The sequence below is a fragment of the Ursus arctos genome, unplaced genomic scaffold (assembly GCF_023065955.2).
Source record: "Ursus arctos isolate Adak ecotype North America unplaced genomic scaffold, UrsArc2.0 scaffold_32, whole genome shotgun sequence".
Classification (NCBI taxonomy): domain Eukaryota; kingdom Metazoa; phylum Chordata; class Mammalia; order Carnivora; family Ursidae; genus Ursus; species Ursus arctos.
The window spans coordinates 6,812,359-6,830,717 of record NW_026623008.1 but is presented as its reverse complement, the minus strand read 5'-3'; the positions used below and the strand labels follow the sequence as shown (position 1 = coordinate 6,830,717).

General features: G+C 45.8%; 1 protein-coding gene and 1 non-coding gene across 5 annotated transcripts in view; one reads left to right on the top strand and one right to left on the bottom strand.

Moving 5' to 3' along the window:
- The window catches only part of CLSTN1 (calsyntenin 1), a 76,243-nt gene that overhangs the window by 25,846 nt on the left and 32,038 nt on the right, over nucleotides 1-18,359 (top strand). For all 4 annotated transcript variants that reach the window (XM_026519892.3, XM_026519890.3, XM_026519891.3 and 1 more), the window contains exon 2: nucleotides 14,107-14,229. In XM_026519892.3, the coding sequence (XP_026375677.2) occupies nucleotides 14,107-14,229 (123 nt within the window). The remainder of the gene's footprint in view (nucleotides 1-14,106; nucleotides 14,230-18,359) is intronic.
- LOC113270711 (small nucleolar RNA SNORA40) lies at nucleotides 16,386-16,510 on the bottom strand. The gene has a single exon (XR_003321910.1). It is a non-coding gene; the product is annotated as a small nucleolar RNA SNORA40 (small nucleolar RNA).

Below are 18,359 nucleotides of genomic sequence, written 5' to 3'. Positions count from 1 at the left end.
TCCTCTCCTTGCTGCAGAGATAAACATCTGAAGGAGGAAGACACGTTCTCCAGCTCCATCTCTTCCTCCCTTTTCACTCCTCCTCATAAAACTTCGTTCTGAAATGCATACATCAACAGCCACCACCAGAGGGAACAGAGCTTGAGAAAAACTCAGGACCCTCTGGACCTAACCCAGCGCCCACCTGTGTTGGTCAAAGATCTCCAAGACCCCTGGGGATGTAGACCAGCAACCAGCGCTCTTCTTTCAGGCACCCATCTTTATGCATCCCTTCTGGGGTATTGCGGGATTCGGGCCAAGTGCCTGCTCTGTTGCCAGGGCTACTGTAGCTAAGGGCAGGGCTGTGGGCCCCAGGGCAACGGGGTTGGCTGCAGGGCATTAATTACCAGCGCCTGCGAGGGATCCTGGACTCTGGGAGCACGTCCACCTGGACCCCTCCAAATGGGACAGCCTTGTCCTGAGGGAGACCTCTTATTCCTTAAAAGTTTAAGAATGATCCTCCGTGTGCCCATTGCCCGTCACCTTTGGAACTTCTGGAGGGGTTATGTGAGAGCTTTTGCCTTTGGAAACCTAGCTGGACGCAAGGTTTCCATACTAGCGTGCCTGCCACACAACATTTGTGACATTAAAGAGAGGCTCTCCGTTAATACGTGGGACAGTGGCTCAGGAAGCTCAGGAGACTAAGAATGAAACGCGGACATTAAATTCCTATTAGACTTAATGGTTATGTTTTGGGTTAGTGTCTGGCCTTTTAATTTGATGTGGCAAATCTTAATATTGAGTAAAACAAAATTTGATTAGGAAAGTAATTGATTTCTGCACTTCATGCTAGTGAAATGTTCTCATTTGATTACTAGAAAAGTTTGTGAGTATGCTCCTGAGTTACTTTGGAAAATTAAGTGTAACTTGTTATGAAATCCGGGTGGTAGAAAAATGAGACAATAAGCCACTGAGGTGTGGCCTCTTTAAATGTAAACATAAAAAACTTTATTAAAGACTTCTTTAAAATATACACATTTTCCTGATAACAATGAATAAAGTATACCACCTGCTCTTCGGGTAGGTTGTTATTCTGTGCTCTGGTTGGGTGCGTACAGAGCAGAGCTTCAGAGACCCCTCTATAGAACGTACTGGAACTTGTTTGTTTGTTTATTTATTTATTTATTTATTTATTTATTTATTTATTTATTTTAAAGATTTTATTTTATTTATTTGACAGAGATAGAGACAGCCAGCGAGAGAGGGAACACAAGCAGGGGGAGTGGGAGAGGAAGAAGCAGGCTCATAGCAGAGGAGCCTGATGTGGGGCTCGATCCCAGAACGCCGGGATCACGCTCTGAGCCGAAGGCAGACGCTTAACCGCTGTGCCACCCAGGCGCCCCTTGGAACTTGTTTAAAGAAAGAAATCCTTATCTTGTCTGTCTGTCCATCTCTGTGTATATCCATTTACCCACCCATCTAGCTAGCTTCTGTTCCATCTTTCTCGTAACAGTGAAGTGAGAATGCTGAGTTAGATAACGTGCTGAATAAGGTAACGAAAATGTCCATCTATAAAATGAATTAGGGGAACTAAAAGGAAGCAACCCTCTTGGAATCGGGTTTTTTAAATTATTATTCTCAATTAAAGCATAATGTGTTTATTATTTACTTCTTACCATTATTCAAAGCATACGCTGTCATTTCAGCTTCACATTAACTTCTTTGTTGCTTTCCACCCTCCTGTGTCACTCGCCTATGCATCCTCTGGAAATGCAGCACCAGCGTCACACCTTATTTGTATCTCCTCCCTAGGGGGTCTGTTTCCCCAGAGTAGCACTTGGGGAAGTCTCCTGTGAACTGTGAAGATATTGTTGCTGAAGATAATACAAGTAACATTTGAGAACGGCAGGCATAAAAGAAACAGTGTTACAATTTGATTTCCAGTTAACGTTGAGGTGCCAGATGAAGATGCTAGATTTCTTAGGGTCATTAATAGAGATTTCACTATGGTTTAGAATAGTGATTCTTAACCTGGACTGGTTTCAGCAGGAATCTGAAACCCCTAAAAACTCCTGCCACGTGTTTTGTATGTTTGCATACTTTCCTTGGGAGGGGGTTTTGTGCCTTTCTGTAGGTTCTTAAAAGAGTCCATAATGTGAAAAGGTTATGAGCTTTGAATTAGGAGGTCATGCTACTTCCAAAACAGTTCTCCAGGTATTCGTCTGACTTTGGGGATGCTATATTTAAGCCAGATTTAATATCAGAAACATTCATTCCACTTGACTTTTTTTTTTTTAATCCTAATTTTTAAAAGCACATTTGAGATCATCACACTCTGATTTCTCAAAAACAGCATTGTGACTGTTGCTGTCTCTTGCCTAATCGTGTAGCTAAATCTCTTTTAGAAAATTAGTCTTAATGGTAAGCAAAATTGAGCGTACAAAGTGCCTGGAACGTGGCTGATATCAATGAGGACATGCTGTATTTGATATTGAATATACAAAACTGGGCATTGTTAAGCCATTATTAAGGATTTTTTTAAAGATTTTCCTTAATCTCTATACCCAACATGGGACTCGAATTTACAACCCCAAGATCAAGAGTCACACGCTCCACTGACCGAGCCAGCTAGGTGCCCCTCAGGCCAGTAGAATTTTCAGGTCAACACATAAGTGCATTGAAATATATTATTGAAATATGATTTTTTAGAAGATTTTATTTATTTATTTGAGAGAGAGTGAGTAAGCGTGCACGAGAAAGGACAAACGAGGCTGGAAGGGTGAGGCAGAGGGAAAAGCAGACGCCCCGCTGAGCAGGGCTGATCCCAGGACCCATGAGATCATGACCTGAGCCAAAAGCAGATGCTTAACCAACTGAGCCACCCAGGCGCCCCATATTATTGAAATACTTTTTAAAATGACAATCTCAGTAAAGCTGTTTGAAAAAAAAAATCCTCAATACAATATGAGCAGATCAAATCGAACAGTGTATAAGAAGAAGTATATAGCACTACCAAATGGGATTTATTCTAAGTACACAAGGCTATTTCAATATTCAAAAAATCAATAATCCAGGGGCGCCTGGGTGGCACAGCGGTTAAGCGTCTGCCTTCGGCTCAGGGCGTGATCCCGGCGTTCTGGGATCGAGCCCCACATCAGGCTCCTCCCCTAGGAGCCTGCTTCTTCCTCTCCCACTCCCCCTGCTTGTGTTCCCTCTCTCGCTGGCTGTCTCTCTCTCTGTCGAATAAATAAATAAAATCTTTAAAAAAATCAATAATCCACCATATCAGCAGGTTAAAGAAGAAAAATCACCTGATGATGTCGATCAAAGCAGAAATAGCATTTGACAAAAGCTAATACCTATTCATGACAAAAATTCTCAGCAAGTTAAGAGTAGAGGGGAGCGCTCAACATGATAAAGAATTGTAACAGAAAAACCTAGTTAGTAGACATAGGTGAAAAAAGTTGTGGAAACCACGGAAGCATTATTGTTTAAAGCTTTTTTCTTTCATAGCAGTAGACTTCATGATGAAATATGGCAGAGAGATGTATTGAGTTAAATCATTGCTGTAGCAAAACGTCCAGATAAATATGAATCCTGACTGGGTATTTGATGCTATTAAATAAGTGTGAATTATTTAGGTGATCATGCCCTTATGGTTTTAAAAAGAGTTAATTATCTTTTAGAGATGTATGTTGAAGTGTTGAGGGGTGAAGTGATACGAAGTTTGGGATTTGTTTCAAAATATTTGAAATTGGTGGTGGGAATAGGGGTGTAGAAATCAACAAGATTGGCCCTGTGTTCTAATTGTAGTGGTGGAGTCATGGGCACTCTGGGTTCATTATTCTATTGTGTCTACTTTTGTATCTTATGTAATATAAGAAGATAAAATTCCTCAATGTAAAACTTGTTTGGTCACACCCATTAGGATGGCTACTATCAAAAACCAGAAAAGAACAAGCACTGGCGAAGATGTAGAGAAACCAGAGCTCTGGTGCACTGGCGATGGGAACGTAAAATGGTGCAGCCAGTGCAGAAGACAGTATGGCAGTTCCTCCGAACATTAACAATACAATTACCGTACGATCCAGCAATTCCACTTCTGGGTATATACCCAAAAGAATTGAAAGCAGGATCTCGAGAAGATACTTGGACACACATATTCATGACAGCATTAGTCACGAGAGCCGAAAGGTACAGCAACCCAAGTGTCCATTGATGGATGAAGATAAACAAAGTGTAGATACCCACACAGTGGAGTCTTATTCAGCCTTAACAAGGAAGGAAATCATGACACAATATATAACATGCATGAGCCTTGAGGACATTATGCTAAGTGAAATAAACCAATCATAAAACAAATACCCACTTATTGGAGATACCTAGCATAGTCAGATTCATAGAGACAGAAAGTAGGATGGTCGCCAGGGGCTGGGGGAAGGGGGGAAGGGAGAATTAGTGTTTAATGGGGACAGTTTCAGTTTTGCAGGATGAAGAGAGTTCTGGAGATGGAAGGTGGTGATGGCCGCACAACAATGTGAATGTTCCTAGTATCATTGAATGGTACACCTAAAAATGGTTGTGATGGCTAATTTTATGTTGTAATTGACTCTACAGTTTAAAAAAACTTGATTGGAATTTGAAGGAATGATTAGAAGGCCCTCTTTAATCTTTGAAAAGTTGGATTTATAGAAAGTGTGATTTCGCTCCTTAAGAATTCTTTTGCAGAATGTGCTTAAAATTAATATATTTTTAAAGATTTTATTTATTTGAGAGCGAGAGCGTGAGTGAGTGAGCATGAGTGGGAGGGCAGAGGGAAAAGCAGACTCCCCGCTGAGCAGGTAGCCTGATGCGAGGCTTGATCCCAGCACCCTAGGATCATGACCTGAGCTGAAGGCAGACGCTTAACTGACCAAGCCACCCAGGTGCCCCTAAAATTAGTATTTTAATCATCCATAACATAAGCTCTACAAGGTCAGGGACTTCTTAAATCACCATTGTCTCCTCAGCGTGGAGGAAACTACCTGGGGCTTAGTAAAGTTGGGTAGACAAACGGATGGGTGGAGTGGACGGGTGGACAGATGGATGGAGTGGGTGGATGGATGGATGGCAGGTGGATGGGTGAAGTGGGTGGAAGGATGGATGGACGGATGGGTGGATGGATGGATGGATGGATGGATGGATGGATGGATAGAGTGGGTGGACAAGTGGATGGATGGACAGATGGGTGGGTGGAGTGGGTGGATGGGTGGAAGGATGGATAGATAGATGGATGGAGTGGGCTGGTGGATGGGTGGATGACAGGTGGATGGGTAAAGTGGGTGGAAGGATGGACGGATGGACAGACAGACGGATGGATGGATGGGTGGGTGGGTGGAGTGGGTGGATGGATGGGTAGAGTGGGTAGACAAGTGGATGGATGGATGGACGGACAGACGAATGGATGGGGGAGTGGATGGACAGATGGATGGGTGGAGTGGGTGGATGGATGAAGGAATGAAAGAAAAAAGAGGCCCCTTTCCCTGGGTTCTCCTCAGTCCTGTTGTCCCTCCTCACCTTTCAGCCCCAGATGGGATGAGCTGCCCCACCAGCCATGTGCTGCAGAAGCCTAGACACTAAGCCACAACCTTGGTTCAGCCCCTTAGTGTTTCTCATCTTGCTCCTGTAGCTGATCTCTAACTGGCTCAATGATTCCACTCTCACCCCTCCTGTCTCTTCTGTGAGGCAGCTAATCTTCCCTCAGGCACAACATTAGGTCTCTCCCTGCTTCCCCCTTCACTGCCTCCCCACTTTGCATACACTGTGAGATTTGAACTTGTAAAAAAGGGCATTGAGGCTCCTCCTCATTGCACTTCTGCTACCTCTCTGGTCTCATCTTGTGGCAGCCCCCGTGGGCCATGTTCCTGGCCACATGGAACCACGAGGAACTCCTCACTCTGCCAGCGTGGCTAACAGAGTCCACGCCCAGCACAGACCCAACAGTGCCCACCTTCACCCAGGGCCTATTTGAGGGACCAGCCAGCCTCCCGGCAGGTCACCATTCCTACCTTTTGTGAGATGGTAGCGCTTACCGTGAGTGCTCCTGGTAGCCACGTGCAGTACGTGGAATGCTTGTCAAGTGAAGAGTGAATAAACACAGGAGACTTTTCACTGTACCACTCAAAAGACTAATTGTTTGCTTAATTTAAGGATTTATTTCACACAGAAATGTTTTATTTTAAAAATGAACTTCACATTAATGTAATACACATAAATTATAAAGTTGGCTGTTTTGAAGTCTGCAAATGATTTTAATGTGGAGAACCTTGCTTTTCTTTAAGGAAGTGGGTATGTCAGTGGTTCTCAAGGGGTCTGGGGAGGACGTTTGCCTCCTGAGCACACTGGCAACGTCTGGAGACATTTTTGGTTGTCAGGCCTGGGGAGGGTGCTGCTGGCATCTAGTGGGTGGAGCCCAGCAATGCGGCTAAACATGCCGAGCCCAGGACAGAGAATAATCTGGTGCAGGACGGTTGAGAGACCCTGAGACCCTGAGCTACGTGATAGAGATTTCCCAAACGCTTTAGTATTAAAAATACTTGGGGTTGTGATGAAGCCCTTAAACCTGTGCTGACAGTTTTTGTTTAGAGGTTGTTTGGAAGTGTTCCATTTTAGAAAACAGTTAAGAGTAATTTAAAAAAATGTATTTTACAAAGTCAGAGGAAACCGATGCTGTGTTAACCAAACTATTACTGGGAACATGTCAGCTGAAAGGGGGAGCTACTGTTTGTAAATATCATGCAGTGTTACTTTGGTTAAAGTTTCTTCTTTCACTAGAAAAAAATGCCACTTTGTTTGCTTTTTGTTTTACACTTAACAGCGTAACTGTGTATAATACTCCTTTCTTTCCTGAATAAAAGGGATAAAGTGAGGCCCCTACAGGGTCCGAGACTGTAGGGATTTCCTGTAGCTCTGGGCTGTACTGAGGACGAGGATGAGAGGGAGGTCATCACGGGACTGCCTCCTGAGTCTTCTTAGCTCTGCCCTAGCAGCTATTGCTTATAATTAATTTATCCACAAATGTTTGTTGAGCCCCCGTGTGACAGGCACAGAGTGGGCTCTTCACTTATTTATAATCTGTCAAACAAGGTGTGGAAGGCGATCCCGTTCCTGACTTACGACGCAGAAATAGGGGTGGTTAAAGAATCCACACCTAGTTACAGAGTGAGTCAGAAACATAATGCACGGGGCGCCTGGGTGGCTCAGTCGTTAAGCGTCTGCCTTCAGCTCGGGTCATGATCCCAGGGTCCTGGGATCGAGCCCGCATCGGGCTCCCTGCTCCGTAGGGAGCCTGCTTCTTTGTCTCCCACTCCCCCTGCTTATGTTCCCTCTCTCGCTGGCTGTCTCTCTCTGTGTCAAATAAATAAAATCTAAAAAAAAAAAAAAAAAAAGAAAAGAAAAAGGAACAAAATTCACTTACTATGTTCCATCCTATCCCAAAGTTCCTGCCTTAGACTGCATGGTCTAAAACTTTTAACTGCATCTTGCTGTCTAAAGAATCAAGAGAGGGGCGCCTGGGTGGCACAGCGGTTAAGCGTCTGCCTTCGGCTCAGGGTGTGATCCCGGCGTTGTGGGATCGAGCCCCACATCGGGCTCCTCCGCTATGAGCCTGCTTCTTCCTCTCCCACTCTCCCTGCTTGTGTTCCCTCTCTCGCTGGCTGTCTCTATCTCTGTCGAATAAATAAATAAAAATCTTAAAAAAAAAAAAAGAATCAAGAGAGCTCTTTGGTGTAGCACTGAAGGGGGGTGCTCACCGTAAGTCAGGCCCCTCTCCAGCTACACCTCATTACACTCTTAGAGCCATACATTCAACAGTCTTGCTGGTCCCAGAATGTGCCGTATGCCTTACTACCTTTAGACCTGATACACGTTTTTATTCTGTTAAAATACTCCCTCACACTCAAGAGACCTCAGTTATCCCTTCAAAGATGTCCTTGGGAGATCTCCGCTTGTACTTTGATGGACCCTAGAGCCGATCTCAGGGATTTCCAGCCCGTCTCCCGGGCACATGGTAGAATGTCACTTCTCCATCCTGGTGGGTTTGGTGTGACTAGTTCTGGCCGAATGAGTGAAATGTGTAGCTCCCATGAGAAGACCCTCCAGGGTGCCACCCTTTCCCTCTGGCACAGGGCACGGCCACACTTGAGATGGTGGCTACTTGGTCATGGTGGTCTCTGCGGACTGATGAAGTTCCCAAGACTGCGTGAGTCCCCTTCTATAGTTTGTTGTTGTTGTTTTGTTTACCACATTGTATAACCCTTTAATTACAGCCACGCCGTTGTGGAACGTTTGTAGATGGCTGTTGCTATGTTTGTGTTCTCGGCGAGACTGTGATTTGATTCCCCAAAGCCCAGCACCTTGCAGCTTATGTATAGTAGATATTCAGGAAGGATCTCTTGGAACAAAAAGTCAGGGGGATGTGCTGCTGAAAGGACGTTTGATGTTAAGCTGATTTGAATGACCAGGCTTGGTCCGATTTAAGGAAGAATTTATGAGTGGGGACTGTATTTATGAGACTGCGAAAATGTATGCCTTTTTATATTTTGATTTGGGGACTGTATACTTATTCTAAACGTTTCTTTGAGGTAAAAAAGAATCAGCTGGACGTTGTATACTTACACAGTGTCGGACACTTGTCTGCACAGATCGTCTTCAGCGGAGCGCCTGGTGACTCAGGGACATTCCCTTCCTCAGTGAGGAGAGGGCCAGAGGCTCTCCTGCAAGCCGATCAGCGGTAGCTGTCGGCATCTAGTGGCAGCGCTCCTTAATTGCAGATTCTTTTGATGGCCCGAGATTAAAAGCTCATTCTGTAAACAAAACGTAACACCGTCTAGGATTTGCTGGTGAAATGCTAGCAGTCTCTTCGGACATTCAGCTGTTATTGTTTATTATGTCCTTCTTGGCCCAGTGTGACCAACCTGGGTTGCTGGGAATGAGAAGGGGCACACATCAAGTTCTCTTTCGAAAACAGTGGATGTCTCTTTATAGTAAAAGAAAAGAAATCAGAGGGGAACTGCTTGGTGCTGGGTTGATGTCAAGGCCACAGCACCCCAGCTCCAGAACCACCTCTCCACGGGTGGGTGACTTGTGTGGCCTGGATGAGGGTCCAGCCTCTCCTCAGCGCACGGAGTTGGGATGTACTGGGAAGGCCTAAGAATTATATTTGAAGTTAACCCTTAGATTGTTGCGTTCTTTTCCTCTTGATTTTTATTTTTTAAATTAATTTATCTTTTTTAAAGATTTAAAAATTTATTTATTTGACAGAGAGGGAGCCCAGTGCAGGGCTCGATCCCAGGACTCTGGGATCATGACCTGAGCCGAAGGCACACGCTCAACTGACTGAGCCACCCAGGCACCCCTCCTCTTGATTTTTAAATTGGTGGAAATTTCTAATGATTAAAATCTACCACAGGGTGCCTGGGTGGCTCAGTCGGTTAAGCATTCGACTCTTGATTTCAGCTCAGGTCATGATCTCAGGGTCATGAGATCGAGCCCGGTGTTGGGCTCCACACTCAAAGGAAGTCTGCTTGAGATTCTCCCTCTCCCTCTCCCTCTGCCCCTCCCTCCACTCACGTTCTCGCTCAGGTAAATAAATAAATCTTTTTTAAAAAATAAAATCTACCACAACCACAAAAAACTAGCCATGTCCTAAAATCATAGGTGTGTCCCCAGATGGAACTTATGTGTACGGAAGGTCTGATTGCCAGCCTTGCTGTTCCATGATTTCAATTAAGACTGTGCCATTCAAAATTGAGCTGGCTTTTTAATGATCTAGAATGTGGTGAAAAGAATCAGGTGAAGACTCAACATGGGTGACATGTTCCTTTATTTGTGATTTTTGAGAGGAAGATTACAGAAATATCATTCACTTGTTTCTATAAATATTTGATAAGGCCAATTGAATGTGATGAAATATTAAAAATATCATTTATTAAATATTTAAAAGTTCAGTCCTTGAAACTGGCTGAATCTCTTCATTCTACTGCCAGCTGAAAGGAGCAATTTATAAATTCTGAATTACAAAATTAGAATACTGGGAATATAGCTATACAATTCTTTTTGCCTTGAACCATTAGCCATTTTCAGCTACGGGTCTGTCTTTCTTTCTTTCTTTTCTTTCTTTTCTTTCTTTCCTCCCTTTCAAGATTTTATCTTTAAGTAATCTCCACACCAGCGTGGGGCTCGAACTCCCAAGCCAGAGATCAAGAGTCGCATGCTCCACTGACTGAGCCGGCCAAGCACCCCAGTACGGGCCTTCCTGTTAGGGTAGCAGAAGGGCACACACTGTGCTCCTTCCCATCACAGGCTTTCTGCAATTTGCTCTGCCTGGCATTTCCACATTCCTGCTGGGCTGAATACGGTCATTCAGTTTAAGTGTCAGGACTTTTATGGACTCGCACACTGGAATAATCCAGCTTTATTTGCTGTGCTTATAACTTTAATAAAACCTTAAGTACGAAAACAAATTGGAATCAAATATTGCTATTAATGGTGCATTGTTAATAATAGGTCGAACTCACATCTTCTGTGTTTTAAAATGAGATTAGTGACAAAAAATGGAGGGCTTTGCACTCCCTCCTTGCAGGTGCCTATCTCTCGGTACTGTATCTGTAACTGCAGGCGGCCTTCCAGGCGCCATGCCCTCGTGGTTTAACGAGGTATCTGGGGAGGATGGGAGTCTCGGCACCTGGGTAAAACACCCAGCCTGACTGCAGAGTGAGCTTATTTCCTGTGTTCGGTGGGACCTTCTCTGACCAGCGGCCGCAGCCAACTGCGGTTACTCCCCTGCAAGTTACTCCCCCAGGTAACTCACCTCTGTCCTGGGGAGTATTTCTGAGGAAGGGCAGGTGGAGCATAAGCACCTGAATTCTCTTTACCCAATCTCTTGTCCCGGCCGCAGCTTTGGTGAGGGGAGGAGATATTTTCCAAAGGCCCCTTGAATTTTGGGTCTTTATGATCGGGGTTTGGTTTCACATCATATCCGCCTGTCGTCTGACTGCAGCTTACCTTTCCAGGCAGATCCCACAGTATTTTGATGTATTCTGTGCCTCCAGATTCTCTAGTTTCCTTTCCTTGGAAGGAACATCCACATGCCAGAAACCAAAAAAACAAAAAGCACCTTCCCAATGTCTAAAATATCACATATCACATTATACCCGTTTTTCAGTTCTCAGCACCCAAATTATCTTCTCTGTGAGAGAATTTACAAACCAGAGCACTGACTTTAATCGCACCATACATGAGATTCCTTATATAGTCACCCATCTACCCAGTAATCCTGAGTAGCGACAGTGCTGGGAATTAACAGAGAATAAGAGGTCTCCCTCCCCTGGAATCTGTTTTCCTTCACCTATGAGTGGAGAAGAAGTCACAGCAACACCTCATGGCATTTACTGAGCGCCAGACTCTGTCCTAAGCATTTCACCAAACCAGCCTATCAGGTGGGTACTGTTGCCGTCCTCAGTTTATCAGTGGGGAAACTGAGGCCCACGGAGGAAGCCAAGTAACCTGCCCTGAGGCCCCAGGCTGGCACCGCTGCCCCCTCCCTTACAGTGTGGCGAGTAGCAGAAGAAAAGGAAAAGAGGAAGTGGGGACCAAACCAGCAGGTGCTGTAGTTAGAGGAGGGAACGTCTGAACAGACCTGAGTGAGGTGATGAGTCCCCTGAGACCCTGTCGGGTTTGAAGAGGTCAGAGCTATTTTAATAACGTGAAGCCGTTACTTGCCTTTTTCCTCCTTCTCTTGTGTGTCTGCTGGAGCTCCCTAGAGGCTGCGTGACATGTGACAGTGTGGCCCTCTGGCTGCATGAGAAGCTAGGACTCGGCTGACAGTAGAAAGCTTTGCAGACATGTAACACATTGCCACTCTTCTTCGTAAACTCTGTTTTAAAAAATATAGTCACTTCCACAAAAATGTTTTTTATAATAACATAATAGGCTATTGTTTTTAAAAATGAACTGATAAATAATATCTCTTGATTTTGATTCCCAGTGCAGTAAATGCTGATTAGGTAGCCAGATAATAGATAGATCCCACAAGAAGAAAAGCCACGTGGGGTCCTCAGTAACATGTGGTGTCTGCGGGCTCGAGAGCAGAGCTGGAGAAGCGTCCTTCTGGCTGCCGTGTGAAGGGCACGTGCTGGGGGCAAGGATGAGGTTGGCTAGATTTTGTGAATGGTCCAGGCGAGCAGCACAGACGATGAGAAATGGCTCCGTCCGGATTGATTTTGTGTGTGGATTTTTTTTTTTTAAAGATTTTATTTATTTATTCAACAGAGATAGAGACAGTCAGCGAGAGAGGGAGCACAAGCAGGGGGAGTGGGAGAGGAAGAAGCAGGCTCCCAGCGGAGGAGCCTGATGTGGGGCTCGATCCCATAACGCGGGGATCACGCCCTGAGCCGAAGGCAGACGCTTAACCTCTGTGCCACCCAGGCACCCCAGGATTTTTTTTTTTTTAATTGTGGTAACATACACTAACACCTGCCGTCGGAAGTGCACACTGTGTCAAGTACATCCATTCACGTTGTGGCCAATCCCGGACCTGTGTTCCTGTTACAAAACCGAAACTCTGTATCCATGAACCCACAACTCCCGTGGGCCTGGATTTACTTGGAAAGTGAAGACAACGGGATTTGCTCTTGGTTTGGATGTGACTGTGTGACTGTCTGGTAAATGCGCCGTCAGTTAGCGAGGCGGTAGCTTCTTGTCCGCGATCGCTCTAGTTTAGAAGGCGCACGTGAGCGCCGCTCCCCCCTGCGCCTCGTCAGAGTAAATGCAGGGAAGCCCAGGCTCCGTCGTCACGTGACCGCAGACACGTGACCGCAGACACGTAATATCACATCATGACTAAACATTGGATCTCAGTTTTAGCTCCTTCTGAAGATGGCCTTACGGAAAAGAATCGGGTAGTTCATTCAACAAATAGGCACCATCTACGTGGAAATAAAACTTCATACCATTTCTTCTGCTCAGATGGGCTCAACTGGGGCGCTCCGCGGTGAATACCACACGAGGTTATAATGTGAGCGCTCGTAAGGTGAAGGTAAAAACAAACGCCCAGACCGTGCTGGGGGAAACGGGGACTCAGAGAGGGCCCCGGCTCGGAGCGGGAGAAGGTCTTGCACAGGCCCGCTGGGAGCCAAGACCCAGGCAAAACGAATGGAGACGAACGAAACTTGGATTTCATCGGGTGAGCGGACCGCCAGCACGGCAGTTCTTGCCTTAGGAACCGGAGCATCCGTGCCAGTGCCCAACCGAGAAGGACACAGGTCACTTCTCCGGTGATCTGCCCCAGCCTTGTGGGTCGTGCGCATGTCCCTGGTGTACAGATGAGGAAACTGAGATTAAGAGGCCAGTTATGTGCTCAAGGTCATGTAGCCGATAATAGAAGGGAGCTGGAGTCTGACCTCCACACAGCCTGACCCTCAAAGTGGGTTATTTGTAAACACTGTTTTCACTCAAGTTTTTCAGAAATTTGCTTTCAGTTTTATTTATACTCTGTAATTTTACATTCATAAATTTTCTTTTACATTTTTATTTGTAATGCTAGTTTTAAATAGGCAGTACTGTATTATTATTGCCATAAGGAAGTGATAGTATACTTTTCTTTGTAACTTTTCTGTGATGGGTTAAAACATGGTTTGTCTATAGCCATCAGTCTCTTTTCTTTTAATTTCTAGAGCAGTTTATTTCTTAATTCTGATTCCTTCATAGACTCCGTTTCTACAGTACTTACTCTGGAATTAAGAATTTCATCCCATTAGGGTCTCGATATCAAACTTTGCAACAAAAAATACAACTGTTGGGGTATTTGGGTGGCTCAGTTGGTTGTCTGTCTTCGGGTCAGGTCATGATCCCATGTCGGGCTCTGTGCTCAGTGGAGAACCTGCTTCTCCCTCTCTGCCCTTCCCGCTGCTTGTGCTCTCTCTCTCACTGTCTCTCAAATAAATAAATAAAGTCTTTAAAAAAATACAAGTGTTGCCTTCCAGACTAATGAGTGTTTTATTATTTTAGTAATAGATGTGTATCTTTAAAAGCAGTGGAGTTTAATAATTCTAATCTGGTCTGTTTCTTTTTTTCTCTTTTTAAACACAGTTAACAAGCACAAACCATGGCTTGAGCCCACCTATCATGGCATAATCACAGAAAATGATAATGCAGTGCTCCTCGACCCTCCTCTGATTGCCCTGGATAAAGACGCACCTATGCGATTCACAGGTATGAACGTGGCTTTTATCTTACGATTGATAAATGTGGACTGGATGGGAAGCATTTCACATATCCCATTCAGATTATAGCTGAGGCTTTCTGAAAATGTGTTAATAGCTAAGAGGGGTTTGTGGCTTCTTTGTACGACATTTTTTCCTTTTCATTTTAATAGTTGGAGTAGCTGAAAAAAACCCTTGTTGAAAAGCAAAATATTTATTGCATCATTGTATTCCTCGGTGTGAGCAGATAGAGAACACCTAGCTCAGTGTATCTCAGACTAGCGTGTGCACAGAGCACCTGAGGGTCATTGTTAAAAATGCGGATCTGGGTACAGTGGGTCTGGGGGGACCTGAGATTCTGCCTTTCTGACCTGTTCCCTGGTGCCGCTGGTGCTGCTGCTTCGTGAGTGGCTCGAGGCTGTCCTTGCATCACCCAGACATCAGATACCAGGAAAGACCGAGCTGAAAAAAACGGAGCCGTGTTTATAGAGGAATCCTTTTGGCTTAGATTTTTACTTTTAATAAATTTTTAACGTGAGTTTCTTCATAAGATTGTAACCTGAGTATTTATAAGAGACAAATCTCTGGGATTGCTTTGGAGGTTTTCTGCTTTGTAACATTTAATAGCACTTCACGGATCAGAACTGTGCTTGCTTTGACGTAGTGACCATAGTAGCTTCCTTAGCGGGGGGGGGGGGGGGGCAGTGCTGCTTCACCCTTTCTTTGCCTCAGAGTCAAAACTGACGTAGTGACGTTAATTTTTGTAAAGAGTAGTTTTTGCAGGATGTTTTTCCCGAACACAGTTTCTCATATTAAAGAAGGTATTCTCTTTGCCTCGGGACAGATTGGGACAATGATTCTGTCGTCCGTTAATTTTACTGTGGTGGATCGAGGGGAGTGAATGCACGTTGTTTCCGAAGAGCTGTTTACAGCGAACGTGTCCTTCGTACTCTGTCCGAGTGCCACATCCCGGGCTCAGGAGCCTGACCTGAGAGCCAGTTTGCACGACTGGAGTCGGTGGTGGAGACAGACCCATTCGTTTTCCTTGTTTATTGGTGTTTGCGGAGAAACCCGATTAGATGGACAGGAGAGGAGACACTCTGTGCGGTGAACACACATAGTGTCTGTCAGCTGAGGTGGTTTGTTCCGTTTTGTTTCCCCCTCGATTTAAAACGACTGGAGCATTGCATATTGCTTTTCTCTGTAAGTGCCTAGGTCTTGGGGGCTGTCTGTGTGTGTATCTACACGGACATCCCGCGTGTACCGCGTGTCCAGTGCGGCCGCGGGAGCGGGCCGTGTCGTGCTGTGTAAGTAACCTTACCGGATCGTCCAGCTCATGTTTTTGAGCGGACTTACACATTTCATGCATGTTAAGGGGTGGTGCAGTCAGGAGTTCTAGACTCACTCGCCTGGGTCTCTGTGGCGTTTCCGCTGTAGACCTGTCGTGTCTGGAGCGCCTTCCTGCCGCGTCACTAACAATGCGGAACGCGTGGAAAGCCTTTGCCATGTTCCAGGCGCTGTTCTGAGTGCTTTACAGATTCAAATTTGTATGTCATCTCCACAGTCTTACGAGGTAAGTACGCTTCCTGCCATCCCTGGTTTGTTTCTTTTTAAAGTCAGTACGTTACTATGTAAGGAGTTTCACATGTGATTCCTTCCACTCCCGATCACCTTAGTTCCTCCAAAGTCCGAATCGTAGTCTTCAGAATAGCCCTTTTCAAAAGGACTTTTGTTCGGTCCCAGTTGCCACTGTCTCCGTCCACAGTTCTTGCGGTTGGGCTCCTTTGACCCCCGCTTGAAGATGGACATACTTCAAAAACGCCCTCGTGTTTCGGGTGAAAGTAGATGGATCTGCCTGGTGCTCAGTTTCGGACGCCTTCTTAACGTGAGGAAGGTCAAACCATGTTCACCCCGGAACTCTCACCCCCTAGCGCTGGACAGATCTGGGGGACACACCAATACCTTGATGTCCAGACATTGTGTTCTCAAGGGAAAAGTCTGAAAAAAGAAGGCGTCTTTGTTTCAGGCCGACATAAAAATTAGAATATTAAATTCAGTATAGCTGAGATTTCCCTCACGTCCTGTGCTTTTAGTCATTCTGGGGTCCTGGTACCAACCTTCATGCCGATCAGTACCCCCGCCGTCACTTCCCCCCGTTTTAGGTGTCATGTTCCTTCTTATCCGTGTCAACACTCAGAATGAACAGTGAGTTCTGGGCTGCAGGACGGGACTCACCTTGGGCTCTCGTCTAAGTCTTTGTCCTCAAACGAAACAAAAGCAAACACAGTGCTTTCTTGCCATACCCGTTTTAAGGAGAGAAGCTGGGACACAGGGCAGTGGCCTCATCTGTCGGCATGTGTCGGGGGCAGGGTGGCTCTTTGCCAGGATGAGGCCCGGCGGGCACCGCAGGAAGCTGCAGTGGAAGCAGGAAGTGAAATACACTTTGAAGGAAAAAGTCATATTAGTAAAATGTCATCTATTTTTTCTTTCTCATTGGGTTGAATGTTATTGCAGATTTATCAAAACCTAATGTATTATCACAAATGAAATTATACTTATTTTAAAGTCATATGTTTTTAGGGGTTCCCAGCTGTTTGTTATTGATATGCAAAAGTTAACATACTGACATTTAAAACACTGTAAGGAGAAGCAGTTGAGAGCCAAGTCACAGTGCTAACGTGATTGTATTTGCCATAGTAGACAGGTAAATCAGTCCTTTCCTTCTGGAGATTTTCATGGGGGACCAGTTTTTCATATGTTCCTTTTAAAAAACATAATTCACACAGCATAAAATCCGCATAGCATAAAAGTATACCGTTCACAGGGTTTGAGTATATTCTCAGGATTGTGCAGCAGTAACCCCTGTCTAATTCCAGAACGTTTTCGTCACCCTCAAAGAAATCCTCGCACCCGTTAGCAGCCACTCTCCACTTCCCCCGCCCCTTTGGCAACCATTAATCTGGGTCGTGTCTATGGATTTGCCTGTTCTGGATTTGCTGTGACTAGTCTTCACTCCCGTGGTAATTTGAAGCTTCACCCATGTGCCAGTAGTCACATGCGCCCGTCCTTTGTTTTTATTGCCAAATAATATTCCATTGTACGGACATGGCACATTCCCGTGTCTCCGTTCATCAGGTGACACGCATCAGGATGGTTTCCACTTTGTGGTGATTAGGAATCATGCTGAGGTGAACCTGAGTGTACAAGGCTTTGCGTGGACGTAGGTCTTTGGTGTGCTTGGGTGTACACCTGGGAGTGGAGTTGCACCAGCGCTCTTACTGAAGCACACCGCTGGTCCCCTGCCTCCAGGGGAGCCGTGGCAGGGCCTGCCTCCCTCCTCTGTTGCCACGGCACCCATCCAGCCGCAGCACGGAGCACTGCCCCCCTGGGGCCGTAGCAGGCAGGTACGTGGGAGCACAGACCCCAGCCTGGCCTTGACTCCTGCCTCCGCCAACTCCTGGCTGGATGGCCTTGGGCAAATGACTGGACGTCTCTGTGTCCCAGTTTCATCCGTTGTAAAACAAGGGTAGTGACGTCACATACCTCAAGGGTTTGGGGATTATTCGCTTACTTAAACATTTGAAGAGCTCAGAACAGTGCCTGGTATGTAGTAGGTGCTCTACACGGCGTTTCTGCTGCTGGTGTTATTCATAACAGAAACTTTCAGAAACATCTTTTTATTTAACATTCTGCGAGGAATGTTTTTCTGTCTTTCTGTAACAGTCTTCATAGTGTTCTGTTTTCGCACTGGGTTTCTTAAACAGCTTTTCGCGTAAGGCAGAGGCCGCACCTGGAGGCTTACAGTGGTCTTAGATTGGTCTCAGTGATGACTTGGGGGTTAGCTTCCCGCCAGGATGGTGCTGGTGCTGTGGCGGTGGTGGCATCTGTCACGTGCTGAGCGTGTGGCAGTGGTGGTCCTCAGGGCTTCACATGGCTCCCTTTCTCGGAGTCTCTTCCGCAGCCTCCTGCCGTGGGCGCTCTCGCTGCTGCTGGCTTTCCGGAGGAGGGGCTGGAGGTCCGAGTGTCAGCAGCACCTCCCCGTACTCCCCGCGCCCAGGCCGGCATGGGGAGTAGCAGATGCTGCACACAGACTCGCAGAAGGAGCGAGAGGCTTTGCCCAAGATTGCCCAGCTCAGAAGC